General features: G+C 42.3%; 1 protein-coding gene across 1 annotated transcript in view; it reads right to left on the bottom strand.

Moving 5' to 3' along the window:
• Positions 1-22245, bottom strand: part of dnah1 (dynein, axonemal, heavy chain 1) — a 217222-nt gene that overhangs the window by 74733 nt on the left and 120244 nt on the right. Inside the window, exons 43-47 of the mRNA XM_055647806.1 lie at positions 21454-21614; positions 16038-16195; positions 11733-11906; positions 4417-4595; positions 2307-2537 (exon numbers count right to left, since the gene is read on the bottom strand). Of these exons, the coding sequence (XP_055503781.1) occupies positions 2307-2537; positions 4417-4595; positions 11733-11906; positions 16038-16195; positions 21454-21614 (903 nt within the window). The remainder of the gene's footprint in view (positions 1-2306; positions 2538-4416; positions 4596-11732; positions 11907-16037; positions 16196-21453; positions 21615-22245) is intronic.

Below are 22245 nucleotides of genomic sequence, written 5' to 3'. Positions count from 1 at the left end.
ACCTTCGATTTTTCCAGCATCTGCAGTTCTTTCTTACACAAAAGGTTATATTGATAGGAAAGTGCTGTAAAGATTACTGACAACAGTGGGCAATTTCCATAATTCATGTAGATGGCCTAGTTGTTATCTATCTACATCACTTTGGCCTTGTTTTCATGTCTTTTTGGCTTTAAAATAGCATTACTCATCTCCTTAATTCAGGTTTTAAAAGCTTTAAAGACATCTTTAAATTCATCGCTATCAGTGTACAAGTTGTGCAACATAGTGTCATAAAGCCATACAACATGAAAGCATGCCCTTCGGCCAACCACGAACGCTAAACTCCTACCTCAGCAATCCCAATTGTCTAGCTACCTACCTATACTGGGGGCAATTGTCAATAGTTAATTAACTTACTAATCTTCACCTCTTTGACAAGGGGTGGGAAAACAATGCAACCATGGAAAACCCCAACGGTCACATAGATAATGTGCACATTCCACAAAGACAGCACTGAAGGTCAGGAATGCTGCAATAATGGAAAAATTTGCCACTACATGGAGGGAACCGGTCAATGTGCACATGCTTCTGAAGAACGAAAGGAAACTCCTTGGACAGAATACACTTATGGCGGTAAATTAGAGAGTTTAAAGAGAGATTGAATACACCTGAATTGTTTTGGCTGGAGCATTTAAAGCTAAGGGGCGAGCTGATAGAAGTATATACAATTATGAGTCATAGAAAGGATAAATAGTCAGTGTAAGTTCCCCAGGCAGCAGGGGGACATTCTAAGTAGATTGACGATGCAAGATTTGATTTGTTTCTTGCACAGAGCTTCACAAGGCAACATTTACGAGGTATCGAGGCAGCCACATGGACAGGCAAGGAATAGATGGATGTGGACAATGTGTAGCTAGATAGGATCTATTTAATTTGGGATTATGCTTGGCATAGATATGGTAGAATGAAGGTTTCTATTCTGTTGTGTTCGAGTTGTCAGGAAGATACCTGTAAAGGCAAAAGGACCCTACATGAATATCAATACTTTTTGGAGAGATTCGGACAGCAGCCAACTAACTGCCCTTTCAGATGTGAATACATGTTGATCAAGAATGAAAGATTTCCCACTTATCGAGTTGTTTCACTTTTGCAATCTACCAATGACCTATAAAGTGGCCATACATGGTATATCAGTGCAGATAGTTTCCAAAGACTTGAGAATAAACTTGACCATGAATTTGACTCCCCAAAATAAGTATTTGCGTGGGATTTTACTCGCAATTGCAAAAGGCCACAGAAAGACGGCGAGAAGAAACTCAAAAATGCCTTTACTATTCTTAAATGTACACTTAGAATTATCCTGTTTCTTGCATGCACAGGAATCTACAAGAACCTATGCATGATTGTCTATCTACTTGGAGTTATCTGCCAATCCCAATCCCATCAATATAGCGTACGTTCATTCCTTGTTCCACATTCCCCAGTGACTGAAATAGTGCTGGTTTTATTTGCTGCAACCCTTTAAGGGTTACTTCTTGATGTTAGATCTGAGAAGAAAGGTGGAGTAGATTTTTGGTTTTACCCAGATATCTTTCTCTTTCGTATTTTACTTATTTTTGATCCCATGAACACAAACTCTCTAGGAGCAGCATTTCTGTTATTTTGATGGGAACTTTGATGCTTTCTGGGGTGTGGTGACAGGGGTCCCAGTTGGAGACATACTACCTCAGGTTTGTTTTGGGATTGGTTTCGAAGCACTATGCTTGTGTTTGCAAGAGTGATGTTCCTGACCTTTTAAGTGGTGGTCAGTTTAAGCTTTCCTCAATATTGAAATGCAGTTCCTCTCAGAATTAACAGACCCAGTTGTGATTCAAACAAATATGGTTGATGTCATTTGGCTGGACTGCATGTTGGAGAAAGATTGCTAGGGTAGGTAAACATCTTGCACTTAAAAGAACATATGATATTAGTAGATACTTAGCAAACTGGATACTGGAACATTGTGAGGAACACAAAATGCTGGAATAATTTACCATGTCAGGTAGCTTCTCTGGAGTACATGGATAGGTGATGTTTTGGATCAGGACTGCTGTTAGTAATTGATGCTACCTCTCCCAGACATATACACACAGTTAACCAATACTGCATTTATGCAATTTTTCCCAATGCACCACTGCTTTTTCAAATGTTGCACAGACACATTTCTCAGTCTTTGACTTATCTAAGAGGAAAAGTCAACAATGCACTTTCTGCTCCTGGAGAATGTGGACATTACAAAGCAGATTCCAATAATTGGGGGACAAATACAGAGTGAAAAAAAAAATCACCTTTTCATGGTCAGCGATAAATTCATAGATCTTGTTATCTGTTCCAATAGCCAGGAAGTCCCCATAGAGCACAGGCAACTCTGGAGCAACATGTTCAAAGCTTGTGCCCAATTCTACAAGCTTGCTGTGTATCAGAGTTTCAAACCATTTGCGGTCCTGTTCATTCACCAGACGGTCTTTGAACACACGGCAACTTTCGTGATACCACAGTCTCAGTAACAGAACTTTACTCTGAAACAAGCAAAAGTAGGTGAGATAATTCACATGATACTACCTTGAGTTTTAAAATACAAATTTTCACACAGAGAATTCATGGACCCCATGGGATCAACAAATAGCAGGCTTACTATATACGTACAAATACTTTAGATAAATTCAGCTTCCTTATTAGGAGACAGTCTCACTGGACTATTTCTGGTCACAAGATCATGTTATTTAAATATTTAAAAAAGTATCACATGATCTTGTAGAGATGAGGATCCCCAAATCTGTGCCATCTGTGCCCGCAGGATGTTCCATGCTGACCACTGCCAGATGGACGGGGTCTAAGGTTTTGGTCCCGAAGAACCATTCCACAAAGACAGGAGGTACGGCAATATCCAGCTGACTGACTGTCCATTGCACAGCATCCGAGCTTTTTACCAGGCCCACCTTTTACATCAACGGGGTCAGATAGTAATGATCTCAGCAAGTAGTGACACTTTAGAACCCATGTGCATTGGCTCGATGCGCAGCCTGATGCAGCCACACATGAACGTGGCCATCAGGATGAACGCGACGTTGGGCACACTTTTTGCCCCGTTCTCTGCGGATTTTTGCATCGTGACCCGTTGGACCCACTTCATCTTTGAATTAAATGGAAGATGGCCCAGGTGATTGCCAAGGTACTTTAGTCCTGAAGGCACCTCACACCTGATGACCAAATTTTTACCGGTTAACATGACCTTATGCTGCTTCCACAAACTCAATTTTTGCTTGACCTTGTCTGTTCGCACCAGCCAATTCTTGTTGCACGCCTCAGCCCCCACAAACCAGATTGCCAGGATCATGTGGGTTTGTGAAGAGAGTCTGGAGAATTATGGAATGGTCCTTGTCGCGGTTCAGCCCAAAGGGTCAATTACAGAATACTATCTGATTTATGGACTGTTTCCAGGGACACATTTGGAGATGGACATTTTTAGATTAGATTAGTTTAGATTCAACGTTATTGTCATTGTGCAGAGTGCAAGTACAGAGACAACGAAATGCAGTTAGCATCTAACCAGAAGTGCAAAAACAGTGCATGTGGTGGAATAATATCTAAGAAAGTGCAGTAGAGCAGCATAGGCAGTAAGAGTAGGATATATACAGTAGTCTATAGATAAGGGTACACTATAGGTGGGGAAATATATGTACAGTGGGACATTGTAGTATGGATACAATGGGTGGGGATATATGCAGTATAGACAGAAGTATTAGTGCAGTAAGCATTAAGTACGTTGCGGATGGATATATACAGTATAATCAGAGGTAGAATGTGTATATATATATATATATATATACACACACAGTAGCAGTAGTGCGAGTAGGGAGGAGATCACTGGGGGGAAGGTGTGTGCGGAATGTCAATGGAGGGGAATGAGGAACCATGTCAAAATGGAGGGGAGTAAGGAAAAAGGTTCTGACTGTCTACCCTATCTATGTCCCTAAATTTGATATACTTCTATCATTTCACTTACTGGTAATATGATAGTATTTATTTGCAACTTATGCTTTTTTTCAACATTGCCTACTACACTAAAGCTTTCCCCAAAATATTTAAATTTATTTAAATATTTAAGAGGGAGTTAGATGTGGCCCTTGTGGCTAAGGGGATCAGGGGATATGGAGAGAAGGCAGGTACGGGATACTGAGTTGGATGATCAGCCATGATCATATTGAATGGCGGTGCAGGCTCGAAGGGCCGAATGGCCTACTTCTGCACCTAATTTCTATGTTTCTATGTTTCTAAATGTATGGCTTTGAATAACATCATTTGATTTTCATTTAAATATGAAGCAACTGGTTTGGGCAAGTGACGGGGACAAGAGAATGTTGCATCTTGGCAGCCTGTAGGTACAGTCAAACATACCTGTGTACTAGCTGATTCAGCCATGCGGATGCCTTGGAAGACCTTGGACAAATCGCGTAGATTGAAAGTGTAATGCGACTTGGCAGGGGTTGGGAGAAGCTGCGATATTATAGTGGAATAAACTTCAATTGTTGCAATAACAAGTGGCTTGTTCAGATTTTTTACCTCTTCAGCATTCGCTGTAAAACAAAGAAACAGGCAGACTTCAACACAGCTTTGTTGCCACATTTTAATGTTGGGAATTAACGACACAATAAATGTATGAAAAAGGGTTCCGACCCGAAACACCCATCCTTTTTCTCCAGAGATGCTGCCTGACCCGCTGAGTTACTCCAGCACTTTGTGTCTATCTACACAATAAATTGGCTGGGTATCACTGTTCATCTTCAAGCAAATATAAACATTGCCATTAAAGATTGGGGTGGACTCTCAAGAAAAATTTCCATATGTTGAACAGTGATCTAGTGATTCTGAGTAAGTATAGAGTACGTTTTTAGATAAATATTTTTCAATTGCAAAAGTCACTTCACAGAGGAGGTTTAATTATTGTGTGAGACGGGATTTCGAACAATCAATCCTCTTCTCCAAAATTCAAGATAAATAGGATGTTTTCAGGTTAGTATGTAACTAATAAGAAGCTACAGGGATCAGAGCTGGGGCCTCAACTAGCTACAACCTATATTAAGAAATTGGATGAAGGTACTGAGCATAATCTAGCCAAATTTGTTGATGCTGCAGAGGTAGGTGGGAAGGTAAATCATGAGAAGGATGTAGGTAAGTGGCAAACATTTGGTAAATGAAATATGGGATATTTGAGATTGTCCACATTGGTGGGATGGATAGAAAAGTAGAATATTGTATAATTAAAGAGAGATTATAGAGAGGAACTGTACAGAGGGAACTGGGTGCCTTGTATGTGGAACACATACATTTAACATGCAGCTACATTAAGTAATTAGAAAGGCAGATGGTATGATGAGCTTTATTTTGCTTCACAGGGAATTGGTAAAAGCACCTCCGGAGATCTGAGTGCTGAGTTTGTTCCTCATTTAAAATGGGATATGGTTGCATCACAGGAATGGCAGAGAAAGTTCACTAGGTTGATTCCTGAGATGAAGGGACTTGCCTTCATGGAGAAGTTAAGCAGTTTGGACCTGTAATCACCAAATTTCAGAGGGATATAGATCATCCACAGAAAATGGGCAGAGAAATGGCAGATATTACAGAGAGTGATGGGTGCCTGGAACGTGCTGGGAGAGGTGATGGTGATACAAAAGTGACATTTAAGTGGCCTGTAGATAGGCAAATGTACAGTATATGCAAGGAATGCAGCGATATGGATTTCACAAGTTTTTACTCCAGCCTTTTATGGTAGTTTTTGTAAAGCAGCATCTGTAGCTTCTACTTTCACTATTTTAAAGCTAATATAACTGTGGTCAAAGGTTCCAAAAGGCTCGCCCGCTGACACTTCAGTCACTTGTCCAGTCTGTCCATAAGAGCAAGTCAAGCTACTTCCATCCCTTGTAGGATGCTCTACATATTACCTGAGGAAACTCTCCTAAACACATTTGACAAATTCCACCCCATCTGAGTCCATTGCACAATAGTCGTCCCAGTCTGTATTAGGAAAGTTTAAAATCCCCTACTATGACAACCCTATTATTCTTGCTGTTGCCTGCAAGGTCCCGGCATATTTGTTCCTCTAATTCACATTGACTATTTGGGGGCCTATATCCCAATAAAGTAGGATCATATTAATAATGTTATATAATATTTAATATATTCATAATATAATGAACAAGAAGTATTTTTACTTGACTATTATTTTATGGTTTTGATTTGAATAAGAGAAAGCCAATCCTTAACAAAAATATTGTCCAGTATATTTACTTCAGTTATTTACTTCAACCATTCCTCTATTTCTGCATTTTTTACTGGATTTGTTAGAAATTACTGAGCATTTATGGTCCCTATTTTCAGAGCATTAATTTTGACTCTATCCTTTTAAAGATTTCTGTCAGGCTTGCTCCAAGTTATTTAATTTTAAAAGGAAAAGTCCCAATCTATTTAATCCTTCACATGTGTACAGTATTCCAAGTATAATGCAGCTTTGTTACATTAGAATTTAGTTTGCAAGGATATTTAATTTCTTTGCTGACAATTAATCCTGCTTTTTTAATGGTTTATTTCTTTGCATATTTAGGTTCCTGTATTCTTTTACCCCATTCCTTGTTTTTAAGGAGTAGGTAATTTTTTTCTAATTTCTTCTACCAATGTGGATTGCTTTACTTTTTTTCTAAATTAAAGTGTGTTTGCTTCTTAGCTGTTCAGTTTGCAGGTTTTCTGATATAATCTTGAATTGCAGCAGATTTTTCCTGTTTAGGTGTACCCTATTGGTGTAATTGACACATTTTTATAATTTACAAAATAGTAAGATTAAATGAGAACTTACCAGTTTGAAGTTTGATCTTTATTTTATGAGGCGTTACGATGAGGGACTACATGAAGAACCCTGTACAGCCGCACGTGCGTCAATCTTCAAAGCAGCGATGTGAAATCACAGATAATAGTGACTGAAGTATAATAGTAAGATGAAAGAAGACTAGAACTACCAGATGACCTTTATGAGGGCTGGGAGCAGAGGGCACGTAGTCCCTCATCGTAACTCCTCATAAAATAAAGATCAAACTTCAAACTGGTAAGTTCTCGTTTAATCTTACTATTTTACTTCGGAGTCACGTGAGTGACTACGTGAAGATTTCAAAGCTCTGTGATTTCATGCCGTGAGAAACGTCAACACAACCACAACTGCCCCATTGACAAATGAGGGAAAACATTCATAATGCATACAGTCATGACATAGATTTAAACATGCTGATGCTGTTAAATAAAGTAATAACAATAGTCACATCTCTCATCCGGATGGAACCTATAACAGAACGTAAAATAAATTGAGAAATACCCCTGGTCTGGCAACGGGTTATTATAAAATGTTTGAAAATTCGTTCATTTGACTACGCTACAGCCGTTAGGATGTGGTCCAGCGGAACGTAATTAACCCTTGCTGCTGCTGTTATAGCAGCCCTGGCGTAGTGAGATCCGGATCTGTATCTACTCCTGCATAACTCAACTCCGTTTTAACACCTGGCAAGATCTGAACAGATACGTTCTTATAACATTTTTTGTAACTAACAATCATAGCTAGCTCAGAGTCTCAAAGGCTCTTGGTGACCTTGACGTATTGTTGTATATGTGTGCCCTCACATAACAAAAGGTCCCCAGGTATGCCTTGACCTATTTTGAGACCTGACACCCCCTACTGCTCTGCTTAAATAAATTATAACATAAAATACTATACATATATTTGCAGATGTAATCATCCTCTCCTGTAACAATTATGTAGCGAGTGACCTGTTGTGCTAAACCAGTGCCAGGAGGATCCTGCCAAAGCTAAGAGTGTAGCTGGAACCCCCTGGTGAAATAGTGTTAACACAACGTCAACCTCCCATACTGCATTGTACTTGTGTTAAAGATATCCTTTACTAACTCGATATCCGGGGTTAACCCAACAAAGTAGATCTCGTTTGATGCAGTAAACCTGATGGAAAGCACCTTGGCACAGTTAATGACCCTACAACTCAATATTGTCAAAGACCATTTAAAATGAACTCCAATAGCTCCAATCTGTACCATTTTAAATGTGACATCAAACAAATGCTTCCCATCTCCTGAAGAAGCAAAGTACTGCTTTTTGGTACTATTCCAGCACTATTAATATATACAAGAATAGGTGTGACAACCCAAGCCGTAGGCAGTCTATTGAGAATCTGTAGAACATAAATTGATTTTATCATGCAACAGCTGATTTCCCGAGCCACAGGCTGAACCAGTAAGTTACGTTTAAAATAACCATACAAGGTTGCATTATTATTATTATTCCCGACAAATCGGGAATCAAACTGCATAGGCCAATCCCACAGCTGGAACCTAAAGCGGGCTCGTGATGACTTTATTTCAAGACCCGACTCATAAAGCAAAATGGAGGAAGACATAAAAGACCATTCCTCCTGCTTGTAGCGAGAATGTATCTTTCGCCACTGTTATGCCACACATTTTTGCAACCTGTGAATTAGCATGAAAACAACATATCTATATTTGGTGTTGCATTGAATCAGAATTTCATAAATACGGTGTGGTCCAACACCCATTCTGTGTTGTCATTGATCTGTACTTGATGATACTCCAGTGGCAAATGAGATTATGTACCTATTACAGGATTCTTTTACTTGATTGCACCCCCGTGATTATCATATGCCACCATCATAGTGTATCAACATGAAGTTGAGCATGCAGCTATGCATATTCGTTCAATCACTCTTTAACCCATAAAATGCACGTAGTGTCTATAGATAGTTGATACCAATAACTGAAGAATTAATAACTCATGCAAATCTCCTCCACCTCCAACTAGCGATGACATTCGCATTTTCCCACCTTAGGCCATTAGCATCATTTTGCAATATAATGACATATTTATTGATCAACTACTGGAGCAATGCTGAATACTGTTTGTCCATCATAGTGACTTTAGTAGCTTCAGCTGGTAATAGCAAAGGTGTGTTATCAACTACCTTCCTGGCCCTTTATAGTTTGCCATTAAGCATGCTGTCAATTCTCCCACTTGCACAGCTGCATCACATCTATTACAATGCCAATTCGTCTAATGAATAGAAAACTGCTTTATAACAACAAGGCTGTTCCAGGTTTCTATTGACTCCAATCTGTTGCTCAACTTAATTTAACTGGATAGAGGAGAACTATTTCTCAAGTAGTTTGAGACTGAAACAGTGGATTTTAGCCAAATACAGCGTCAAAATATAATTCAGGCAATACATAACAAGTGTTTTTGAACTCCGAGTAGTCCTTTGAATGATTTATTGTCATCATACTGTTAAATCGCCTCATCATAGCAATGCCTCCAAATATCTCTGATGATCACTGTTTTCCACAATGGAAAACTCAATGAAATCAGTTTAATCACCCTTCTTTCATAATGACCAGGCCACGCCTGCCATCATTTTGTGTCTGCCCTGAACGGCAACTCTGGCCTGGTTCCGATAATTCTCACATGTCCCAAGACAACTCTTGCCATAATTCTGACCTTGCCTTGAAAGACAATTCTGCCCATATCTCCGAGCCTGTCTCGAAGGCAAACCTGGCTAAAATACTGAACCTGGCTCAACACAATTCTGGCCCAATTCCAACCTTCTTGGAATACTAGTAATGTCCAGTTTTACCTGGTTTAATGCCTCTGAGTAGATGACAATGTCTTAATCATTTGTGTATTGTACAACCAATTTTAAATCTTCCCAACTTGTTCGTGGTCACATAGTTGCAGAGTAACTCCGGTCAGATTTCATGCTGCTACCAGCTTCAGTGAACCGCTTACTGCCGATGAAGCCGTGGGGTGCGTTGTCACCGAACTATGAAGACTTCCTCGTCGGTGGCCTAATTGTTCCGACAGCTTATGCTTCGTCCTCCAGGTTTTGCCTGTGGAATAGGTCTTACCTGAATAGAAGATTTGACGAGTGGCTCTAACGTCCCCTGATAGCGGTGTTCACTGCATTGTGTTGGGATGGCAACCTTGCTGCCAGGAATGGTACCTCTGACACGTGCCCTTCATCCCTTGAGGTATGCTCCACGGCTATACCCTCAACCTCAGCGTCAGATTTATACTGACCCAGCATGCTCTCCTCCTCCATGAGGGAGACATTAAGCAGCCCTGCTACAAGGCGCTGCTAGCGCGGCCTCTCCAACAGGCCGACGCTGGCATGGGCTTGGCGTCAGCCTAATACTGACCCGGCGACTTCCATGCCTTGGGGTATGCTGTTCTGCAATACTTCAGGGTCAGAACTTCAGGGTCAGAACAAAACTGCCCCGGTAAGCTCACCTTCTCCATGAGGGAGACATTATGCAGCCCTTCTACAGGTGCTGCTGCCATACATTAAGCAGCCCTATTACAAAGCGCTGCTGGCACGGCCTAGAGCAATAGTCCCACACTGACACAACTCCTGCTGTTAGAGTGTATCTAGAATGAGCCTCCTCTCCATTAGGGCTCCATCCTGGCCAGCCTCCAAATTTTTTCTCCTTACCGGAAGGGAACCCTCCCGGCACCAGGGCTGACCACTTTGGTCGGTTTACCCCATATCTTGGGGACCTCTGCGGTCTGGACACCGCATTGCTGCTGGATTTCCCCTCCCCGGGAACCCCAGCGCCCATATATATTACCGGAGGGAAAAACCCTACCAGCACCAGGGCTGACCGTTCCGGTCTGTTTAACCCCTGTCCTGGGGACCCCTGCGGTCTGAGAGCCACATTACTACTGGATGTCCCCTACCCAGGAACCCCAGGATCTATATGTATATCGGGGAAAATCCTCCCAACACCCGGTCTGCTGGTTGTCCCCTCCCCGGGAACCACAGCATCTATATTTATATCGGAGAGAAACCCTCCCGACACCCGGTCTTCTGGAGGTCCCCTCCCCGGGAACCCCAGCTTCTTATGCCTGTTGGAGGGAAACCCTCCCGGCACCCGGAGCGCCTGAAAATCACTGACCACCCCGTCAGCGACTGACCTTGCGAAAGCCGACATTCCCCAGCTATCCGCTTCCGCGGCGAGAACCGGGTTTACCCCGCAGCCCATAGCTGGTTCCCTCGTCGGTCCTCGCGAATCATCCGGCAGGAAGCCTCTGGAACAAGAGGTTCCTGCAAGGAAACAAAACAGGTAAGAAATACAAACTTACCTGAAGTTTAAACTTACTCGCTGGAGGAGCTTTGTCTGACGTAATGATGCACGTGCGGCTGTACAGGGTTGTTCACGTAGTCACTCACGTGACTTCGAAGTAAAATCCTAAATTAAAATCTAATGTGCTTAATTTTCTGATTATGTTCATGAAATAAATGTATTTATACTATATTACACAATAGGATACTATGATGCAGAATGAATTGAATGAATTGTGGAAGCATGTTCAACAATGACTTACAAAACAGAACTGGATATTACCTATGAGGAGGTGGAAATTGCTGGATAGACCTAAGATCAGAATCAGTTGCAAGCTCCTTCAAAGCGCTGGGACAGGCACAATGAGTTGCATCCTTGTGTGTTGTAAGATTTGGCAATGCCACTTTTTTAAACATTGATAGGTTCCCTCACAGGGCTTTTCATCTTCCATTTTTCACCTCTAAAATTAATTTAATGTCTGAATATTTTCACTGGATCTTAAAAGGGGTATAATCTCTATTTGAGGCACTCACCCAACCAGCTGTCCAAGATTGTGGAAAATATTTTCAGTTTGCTGTTGTCATTCATTTCAATAAAAGATAGATAATTGAAATGGCGGGAAAATCGTGCAGTAATTTGGTTTCTTCCTCCACCCGGTGGTCCCATGGCACAGACAAAGTTGATATCCATTAGTTGTTTAAATCTTCCTGCAAAATGAGGGCATACTGTATGTCAGAGCAAAAGCATCTGACTCAATATTATATTCCTGCTAGTTTGACGTTTTGAAAGTGAATATCTGATCAGATGTTAATTTTTCCACACGTTTCCTGGGAAATCACGTTTATTTGCAGTATTAAAATAATAATTTTATAAATAACTCTGAAACAAATTTAACTTACCTGAGCTGGCAAGAATGGTGACACCATTAAAATCATCTTCCAAAACCGAGGATCTCACCCACACTATTTTCCACCCGCCTTAACAAGGCCTGTTTTTGGTGGCTAAGGCACTTGCCTGGGTTATTAACGTGTAAATGAGACCCCAATGTCATAGAACAACGACAGCATTTTAATTACTAGTGTAGATGGTTATGCATGCAACCATATATGTAACTACCTCATTAGCATATCGTCCCTCCCACATTCTATAGTATAACTGTAGTGTCTGCATGTTCCCTCCCTGTTAGGTTCCAGTACGTGTGTAGACCAGTTGTGGTTAGTACTGGAACGTGTGTTATTAGTGTTTAAATAAAGACCTAGTTAAAGGACTATGGACAACGTCTAGTTTCCTTTACATGGGAGGTACAAGTTCCTCAGAATGCCTTTCGGGATTAGCTCCGCCAGCGAGGTTTTCCAGCGCTCCATGGAGCAGTTGTTTGCAGGGCTCCCATGTGCCATCATTGTAGATGACATCCTTGTGTACAGCCGGGATGTCGAGGAGCATGACCGTAATCTCCGCCGGGTACTCGACCGTGTTCGTCAGATAAACCTCAAGCTGAATCCCTCCAAGTGCCGGTTCCGGCTGTCTGAGGTCTCTTACGTCGGACACATTTTCACCTCTCGGGGTCTGAAGCCCGACCCTGCGAAGACCCTGTGGGGAGCTGACTCCTGTGGGGAGGGTAACTTTCCACTGCAAGCCACACTCCCTGCCTGCTGCCGTGAGGCCGTTCTTCCTTGTTCGGGACGAGCTTGTACTTCAGGATGGTATTGTCATTAAGGGTCACAAAAGTGGTTATTCCTGCCTCGTTGTATGACGCCTACTATACGGCTGCACACTCCGGGCACCCAGGTGCAGACGCCACCGTTGCCCATGCCCAAGGGCAATACTATTGGCCTGCTATGGCCAAGTACATCAAGGCTCGGGTTGCTGCGTGTGCTGCTTGCAACTCCATGGCCCCTCACCATCAACGACAGCCCCTGCTACAACAGCCGGCACCTGAAATGCCCTGGTCTTCGCTGGCCGCCGATATCTTTGAGTGGCGTGGGAAGAACTATCTGGTACTTGTTGACTCATATTCATCTTGGTTTGATGTGGACCTTCTTCCCACCATCACCTCGGAGATGGTCATCAGTAAGCTGCGCCGTCACTTTGCCACGTTTGGCTCTCCAGTGAAGCTTCAAACTGACAACGGCCAGCAGTTCACTAGTGCTGAATTCGCTGCCTTTGCGACTAAGTGGAACTTTGCCCATTACACTAGCAGCCCGGAATTCCCTCAGAGCAACGGGCTGGCAGAACGTGCTGTGCGCAGTGCTAAGACTTTGTTGGAACAGTCTCGTTTATCAAATTGTGATTTTTACCAAGGACTTTTGAATTTGCGTAATGTTTCTCGCGATGGGGTTTTGGGTTCTCCTGCCCAACGGCTCATGTCTCGCGTCCTCCGTCCTCCTATGCCTATTTCTCAACAATCCCTGACTCCTGTGGTTCGTTCCCCTGAGGCGGTCCACTGCCGCATCTCTCATCGCCATGAGATCCAGCGTCGGTCTCATGACAAGTCTTGTCGTCCTCTACCTTCCCTCTCCGCGGGCCAGGTGGTTCGCATGCAGACTCCTACTGGTTTTTCCAAGCTTGCTACTGTTGTAGGGCTGGCTGACTCCCCTCGCTCTGGATTACGAGGGCACTGTATATCGTCGCAGTTGCCAGCATTTGCGTGCTGTCCGTGAGCCTCCTCCACCGATCCCTTTCCCGTCCACATCCACTCCTTTACCTGTTTCTCCCCCTCGGGCTATCCCATGTGCCCCTGCTGTCATTCCTGCGCCTACCCAACCTGCTCCTGTGAAACATGATTTCGGCTCTCCTGTTCTTTCCCCACGGTCCTCTCCTGTCGGTTCTTCTTCTTCGTCCTCCCCTTCTAGTTCGTCTTTTGCCTCGCCGGTTTCTAGTCCCCGACCTGCGTTACTGCCTGTTCCGTCCCCCCGGTCTTCGCTGCCTTTGCCTTTGGGAGAGGGGAGTGAGGGTGGTGTACGGACCCGCTCTGGCAGAGTTGTGCGGGCCCCTGATCGGTATGGTGATTATGCTTAGTTTGAGATGTTCACTGACCATTATTGTTATTATGTGCAGGTCTGTATAATTGCCTGCTGCTGCTATTTATCTTACGGGAAGGGATGTAGATGGTTATGCATGCAACCATATATGTAACTACCTCATTAGCATATCGTCCCTCCCACATTCTATAGTATAACTGTAGTGTCTGCATGTTCCCTCCCTGTTAGGTTCCAGTACGTGTGTAGACCAGTTGTGGACTGGAACCTAAAGTATGGCCAATAAAGTATTATTGTATTGTATTGTATTGCACTTTAACTGTTCACTGGGTGCTGAAGCCAATCCAAACCCAGTTGAGCTCCACCTCCTTCTAGTGATTCTGAACATTTATATAGTATTTAATCTTTAGTGAACCAATTTGTCTATGTTCTGTTTTATAGCCACATTTCCATTGCCCAGATGCCCTGCCAAATGCCCAGACCCCTTGGGTGTAGTACTGGAACGTGTGTTATTAGTGTTTAAATAAAGACCTAGTTAAAGGACTATGGACAACGTCTAGTTTCCTTTACAACTAGCTAATTGGAGTACCCTCAGGTGCTGCATGTTTCAATAAAACCTATTAAATAATTTTCCCTGGACATTTCAAATAAATTGAGCACTTGCCCAAGCCAGAAGTCAAAGTTATTTCTCTTCTGCCCCAAAGCTAATGTGCTAGAAGGTCACCTCCGTTTCTGTCATCTTGTAGATGAGGTCTGAAAACAAACGGCAAAACCACATAGACCTTTCATTCAAGAAGTATGCCTGGTTTTTGTTTCATATAAACCTCGTCCCAGTTCATTTCATCTATTTTTTTCACCACCTACTTCTATACCTCCACATTATTACTTATCTAAATGTCCCAAAATTGTTTTTCACATCATCTACTTATTATCATACTTATTGTATGACTGACTTGGCAAATTAAATTCCTCGTATGTTTGTAAACATACTTGGCCAATAAAGTATTATTGTATTGTATTGTATTGCACTTTAACTGTTCACTGGGTGCTGAAGCCAATCCAAACCCAGTTGAGCTCCACCTCCTTCTAGTGATTCTGAACATTTATATAGTATTTAATCTTTAGTGAACCAATTTGTCTATGTTCTGTTTTATAGCCACATTTCCATTGCCCAGATGCCCTGCCAAATGCCCAGACCCCTTGGGTGTAGTTGGCAGATTGAACACCTATTTCAGACTCGTTCACCCATCAGGTCCCTAATGCAACACATATGTCTATTTGAAAGACTTAAGAAAAAGTGGCCTACTTTGTGGCCTAACTACCTGATTTCTCTCCATTTCTGATTTGGCAGAATCTCGGTTTCAAGATGCACCAACAATTTGTTCAGAGATCTCTGAAAATGTGTACCAAGAGGGTGAAACCTCAAAGACCCCAAAATCTAAGAAACCCAATCACGTGTTTGAAATAATAATGATACACCAACTTAATTATTTAGCATCAGCATTTGAATGTTACTCGGATGATATTTACTGCCAATTTTTCCTGCACTGCTCGCCAATTCATGTACATTTAATTTAATTTCTAGGAAATTGCAAGTTCTAGGGTGAGGAGATGAAAGTCAGTGAGAATTTATTTTTTTGTCATGCAATGTGGAAAACACTATCTTGTCGAGCATTTATTATCCAACTGAAAGGGCCCTTCAACTGGCTGAAAGATATCAGAGGGTAGGTCAGAGTCACATAGGCCAGATGTGCAAGGATGACATGATTAATGACTTAGCTGTGTTTGGTAGTTTTGTTGTAATTATTAGCCTTGCAGTAGACAATGCATAGTAGAACAAAAACAAAGGTCAAAACATACCTATCAGTTTCCTGTCATACCAGCCTTTATGATCCATCCATTGCCGCAAGATTTCAATGGGAGGCTGGGCTCCATATGTCTCAAGAGCTGGCATATTCAGGTCATCAATGAAAAATACAAAATACTTTCCAAGAGGTGGCCCATACACACCTTTGCGCCTGCGGGGAAAAAATTATCAGGAAAATAAGAACATAAAGAAACATCATGGTGGGTAATAATATTTTAAATGCAACAGTAAGTATAATGGCAAGAACGCAAATGTTTATATGTTATTTTTTCTTATGCATTTTCACCAATCAGAGGCATGAAACGTTATCTACCACACATTTTGGCGTGTTTGTAGACCACAAACAATATTTCCCAATAACTGTTCCATTTAGAGTAAGATTAACCTGGAAACTCAGCACAAGCTCACTATTTTTACCATAATGCACATGGTATTGGCATGCAAGCAGGCACTCTGGGTCCTGGGATTTATCCACCTTGGTGGGAATTTATCCATTTTTGAGGAAGTTTAACAGATTTAAACTTTACATAAATGGATTCAGCTGAAACCAAAGACCTTTCTGTTACCTTTCTCCTAATTGCAAAGCCAGCAGAGAGCTGTTACCCTTGCTCCTATTAAACTAACAAGGCTAACAAGATGTTTATGTGCTTTTTCCAATAACACAAGTGAGATAACAAGCACAACTTCATGAATGTCTCCTCTATAATATAAAAATTTAGAGGATGTTCAGACTCTCGGCTCTTACCCTTGCTCTATAAGATTATAATGTGCGCCTTTTAGCAAAAAAAAAACAAAATGCTTGTTCTGCAGAAAAACAGCCTTCTCATATAACCATATATGGCTAACTCTTCCTCTCTCAGAAGAAGCTGTCAATCTTAAGAAGCTGTCAATCTTAAGAAGCAAGAGGCTGTACTGTGCTCTGTAGATAAGGTATTGCTGAATTGCTGATTATTGGAGTATAAATACATGTTCTTAATCACTGCCCCTATGTGTGGGGATACTCTGTATAGTCTGTATCTACATACTAGAAACATAGAAAATAGGTGCAGGAGGAGGCCATTCAGCCCTTCGAACCAGCACCACCATTCATTGTGATCATGGCTGATCGTCCCCAATCAATAACCCGTGCCTGCCTTCTCCCCATGTACTTTGATTCCACTAGCCCCTAGAGCTCTATCTAACTCTTTCTTAAATCCATCCAGTTATTTGGCATCCACTGTCCTCTGTGGCAGGGAATTCCACAAATTCACAACTCTCTGGGTGAAAAAGCTTTTCTCACCTCAATCTTAAATGGCCTTTATTCTAAGTGTGGCTCCTGGTTCTGGACTCGCCCAACATTGGGAGCATTTTTCCTGCATCTAGCTTGTCCAGTCCTTTTATAATTTTATATGTTTCTATAAGATTCCCCCTCATCCTTCTAAATTCCAGTAAATACAAACTTATCTTTTCAATCTTTTCTCATATGACAGTCCCGCCATCTCGTGAACCTACTCTGCACTGCCTCAATCACAAGGATGTCCTTCCTCAAATTAGGAGACCAAAACTGTACACAATACTCCAGATGTGGTCTTACCAGAGCCCTATACAACTGCAGAAGGACCTCTTTACTCCTATACTGAAATCCTCTTGTTATGGAGGCCAACATTTTATGAGCTTTCTTCACTGCCTGCTGTACTTGCACACCAACGTTCAGTGACCCCTTACCTAACTTAACCCCAATGAGATAATAATCTGCCCCATTGTTTTTGCTGCCAAAGTGGATAACCTCACATTTATCTATATTATACTGAATCTTCCACGCATCTGCCCACTCACTCAACCTGTCCAGGTCACCCTGCAACCTCCTAACATCCTCTTCACAGTTCACACTGCCACCCAGCTTTGTGTCATCTGCAAACTTGCTAGTGTTGCTCCTAATTCCCTCTTCCAAATCATTAATATATATGGTAAACAGTTGCGGCCCCAACACCGAGACTTGCGGCACTCCACTCGCCACTGCCTGCCATTCTGAAAAGGACCCATTCACTCCTACTCTTTGCTTAGCGTCTGCCAACCAATTTTCTATCCAGGTCAACATCCTACCCCCAATACCATGTGCTCTAATTTTAGTCACCAGTCTCCCGTGCGGGACCTTATCAATGGCTTTCTGAAAGTCTAGACACACTACATCCACTGGCTTCCCTTCATCCATTTTACTTGTCACATCCTCAAAAACTTCCAGAAGATTAGTCAAGCATGATTTCCCTTTCATAAATCCATGTTTACTTGGACTAATCCTTTTACTGCAATCCAAATGCCCCATTATTACCTCTTTAATAATTGACTCCAGCATCTTTCCCACCACCGAAGTCAGGCTAACTGGTCTGTAGTTCCCCGTTTTCTCTCTCACTCCTTTCTTGAAAAGTGGGATAACATTAGCTATCTCCCAATCCACAGGAACTGATCCTGAATCGATTGAACATTGGAAAATGATCACCAATGCGTCCACTATTTCTAGAGCCACCTCCCTGAGGACCCTAGGATGCAGACCATCAGGCCCTGGGGATTTATCATCCTTCAGTCCCATTACTACCCAATACTATTTCTCGCCTAATGAAAATTTATTTCAGTTCCTCTACTCCCTTAGATCGTCTGTCCTCCAGTACATCTGGGAGATTTTTTGTGTCTTCCTTAGTGAAGACAGATTCGTAGTACCTGTTTCCCAATCCTCTGGCTTCCGGCTATTCTTTACTGTGATATACATCTTTTCTTTTCGTTTTATTCTAATGTTCTCCCGTTCCGACGTCGGAGTTCCATCAACCGGCGAGCGGGCCTGAACATCTGGCCGCCCGTAGCGGCGACAGCGAGGGGTTCGGGAGGCCCCCGACCACGGGTGAACAACGGAGGAGGATGATTGAACTTTGGTACCTTCCCTCACAGTGGGAAACTTTGATTCTGCTGTGTGGGGATGTCAATGTTAAAGACTATCGTGTTCTGTGCTCTTTTTTTTAGTCAATTGGCTGTATGGTGACCACAAATTTCACTGTACCAATTGGTACATGTGACACTAAATGTCTCTTGTCTTGTCTCTTGTCTCTTCTATCCCTTCTCTTGTCAGCCATGGTTGCCTCCTACTCCCCTTAGAATCTTTATTCCTTTTTGGATTGAAATGATCCTGTGTCTTCTGGATTATGCCCAGAAATTCCTGCCATTGCTGTTCCACCGTCATTCCTGCTAGGATCCCTTTCCAGTCTACCTTGACCAGCTCCTCTTTCATGCCTTCATAGTCCCTTTTGTTCAACTGCATCACTGACACTTCCGATTTAACCTTCTCCTTCTCAAATTGCATATTAATACTAATCATATTATGATCACTACCTCCAAGCGGTTCCTTTACCACAAGTTCTCTTATCAAATCTGGTTCACTGGACAACACTAAATCCAGAATTGCCTTTTCTCTGGTCGGCTCCATTACAAGCTGCTCTAAGAATACATCTCGGAGGCACTCTACAAATTCTCTTTCTTGGGGTCCTGAACCAACCTGATTTTCCCAGTCTACCTGCATATTGAAATCCCTCATCACCACAGTGGCATTACCTTTGTTACATGCCAGTTTTAAATCCTGCTGCAACTTACACCTTACATCCGGGCTACTATTTAAGGGTCTGTAGATAACACCAATTAGTGTCTTCTTGCCTTTACAATTCCTCAACTCAATCCACAGTGATTCTACCTCATCAGTCCCTATGTCTTCCCTCGCAAGGGACTGAATTCCATCCCCCACCAGCAGAGCTACCCCCTCTCCTCTGCCCACCTGCCTGTCCTTTCTATAGGATGTATAACCCTGAATATTAAGTTCTCAGGCCCGATCCTCCTGCAGCCACGTCTCAGTAATCCCCACAATGTCATATCTACCAACCTCTAACTGCACCTCAAGCTCATCTACTTTACTTCTTATACTTTCGCGCGTTCATATACAATATTTTTAATTCCTTACGCATCTCACCTTTCACATCGATCCCTATTAAACTTGGCCATACTCTCCTATCTCTTTGTCAAGTCAAGTCAAGTTTATTTGTCACATACACATACGAGATGTGCAGTGAAATGAAATTGGCAATGCTCGCGGACCTTTGTGCAAAAGACAAACAACCAAACAAACTATAAACACAATCATAACACACATATTCTTTTACATAATAAATAATGGAAGGAAAAACGTTCAGTAGAGTTAGTCCCTGGTGAGATAGGCATTTACAGTCCGAATGGCCTCTGGGAAGAAACTCCTTCTCAACCACTCCGTTCTCACCGCATGGCAACGGAGGCGTTTGCCTGACCGTAACAGCTGGAACAGCTTTGTGAGCTTTCTTTTCTGTTTTCTGTTTTCCTGTTAAATCTGGGGGTCATTAACTATCCCTTTACTCTCTTTCCCTTAACTCCGTCCTTGACTATCCCATTTGACACCTCTCCCCCCCCCCCCTTATTTAGTTTAAAACCACCCGTGTAGCATTGGCAAACTTGCCTGCCAGAATGCTGATCCCCCACCTGTTAAGGGCCAATCCGTCTCTTTTGCACAGTTCTGCCTTACTCCAAAACAGATCCGAGTGGTCTAAAAATCCCTGCCCCCTGCAATAGTTCCTCAGCCACACATTCAGGTCCTGTGTCTCCCTGTTCCTGCTCTTGCCAGCACAAGGAACTGGAAGCAAACTGGAGACAACCATCCTAGAGGTCCTGCTTTTCAGCATTTTTCTGAGCTCTCTAAAGTCACGCTGCAGAATATTCATCCCTTTCTTTCCGACATTGTTTGTGCCGACATGCAGTACCGCTTCAGGCTGTAAGAGTCTTTACTACACTAAACTGTAAGAGTTTTTACCGCACCCGCCTGGCAAAATAAAATTTCACTGCTTGATTACTGATTTTATTTGCGTTTTTGTCTGTTTAAGGGAAAGTGAACCTCAACACTTTAATGAACTTTAAAACCACCAATACTTCCTCTATGGTAATTTGTATATGACCTAACACACCACAATGCATATGTCTCAATTCTTTAGCTTCCATGACCTTCTCCTCATTAAAATTGAATGAGATGTATCCATTTAAATCTCCCCCTCTCTTGCAGTTCTATACAAAAGATAGCCACGATTATATTTAAGGGGACCTATTATTTCCTTCACCACCCTTTTACTCTTAATATACTTGTAGAGACTTTTCTAACTTTCCTTTACTTTGTCTGCCAACTACATTTCTTTGTCCTGATTGCTTTCATAAATGTACTTCTTATACTCATGGAGTTCCTGATGAATAGGAACTCATAAAAGATCAAACTGGCATTTCTATGATTTTGGTGGCTATAATGTGCTTGGAAGCTTACAAGGCTGTCAAGAGTTGTTGAACTCTTCCTGCTCTACAGTATCTTATCCACAAACTTACCTCTTATCAAGTTTACTGTCAATAAAATCCTGTGTTTGATTAGCTGATGTATGAGCTGAAAATATCAAAAAATGTGAGATGCAATCGGGATGCATCTTTTTAAGAAGCTTGTCAGAGATGACAATGGTCTTTCCAGTTCCTGTCGGTCCAATGCATAGCACCTTAAGGGGATGGAAAACAAAAGCAATCTTCATGACAGGCGTAGGAATATTAATAACAACATTTTAAAGTTACCCTTTGCAGTATTAGTAGAAGATACTGTAAGGATACTGCAGGTACAGCAGGCAGTGAGGAAAGCTAATGGCATGTTGGCCTTCATAACAAGAGGATTTGAGTATAGGAGTGAAGAGGTCCTTCTGCGGTGTACAGGGCCCTGGTGAGACCACATCTGGAGTACTGTGTGCAGTTTTGCTCTCCTAATTTGAGGAAGGACATCCTTGCTATTGAGGCAGTGCAGCGTAAGTTCACGAGGTTAACCCCCGGGATGGCGGGACTGTCATATGAGGAAAGATTGGAAAGACGGCTTGTATTCACTGGAATTTAGAAGGATGAGAGGGAATCTTATAGAAACGTATAAAATTATAAAAGGGCTGGACAAGCTTGATGCAGGAAAAAAATTCCCAATGTGGGGGAGTCCAGAACTAGGGGCCACAGGCTAAGAATAAAGAGGCTTTCTCACGGGGCGACTTGACGCAAGATGTAACCAGAGTGAAGTGGTCGTGGTCTAGCACGATATCACACGATATAACGGGGGGTAGATAAAGAGTTCCCACGGGTACTCGGCATTTCTGT

The sequence above is a fragment of the Leucoraja erinacea genome, chromosome 16 (assembly GCF_028641065.1).
Source record: "Leucoraja erinacea ecotype New England chromosome 16, Leri_hhj_1, whole genome shotgun sequence".
NCBI classification, from domain to species: Eukaryota; Metazoa; Chordata; class Chondrichthyes; order Rajiformes; family Rajidae; genus Leucoraja; species Leucoraja erinaceus.
Note: the sequence above shows the minus strand (reverse complement) of the source record. Positions and strands in the feature narration are given on the sequence as shown.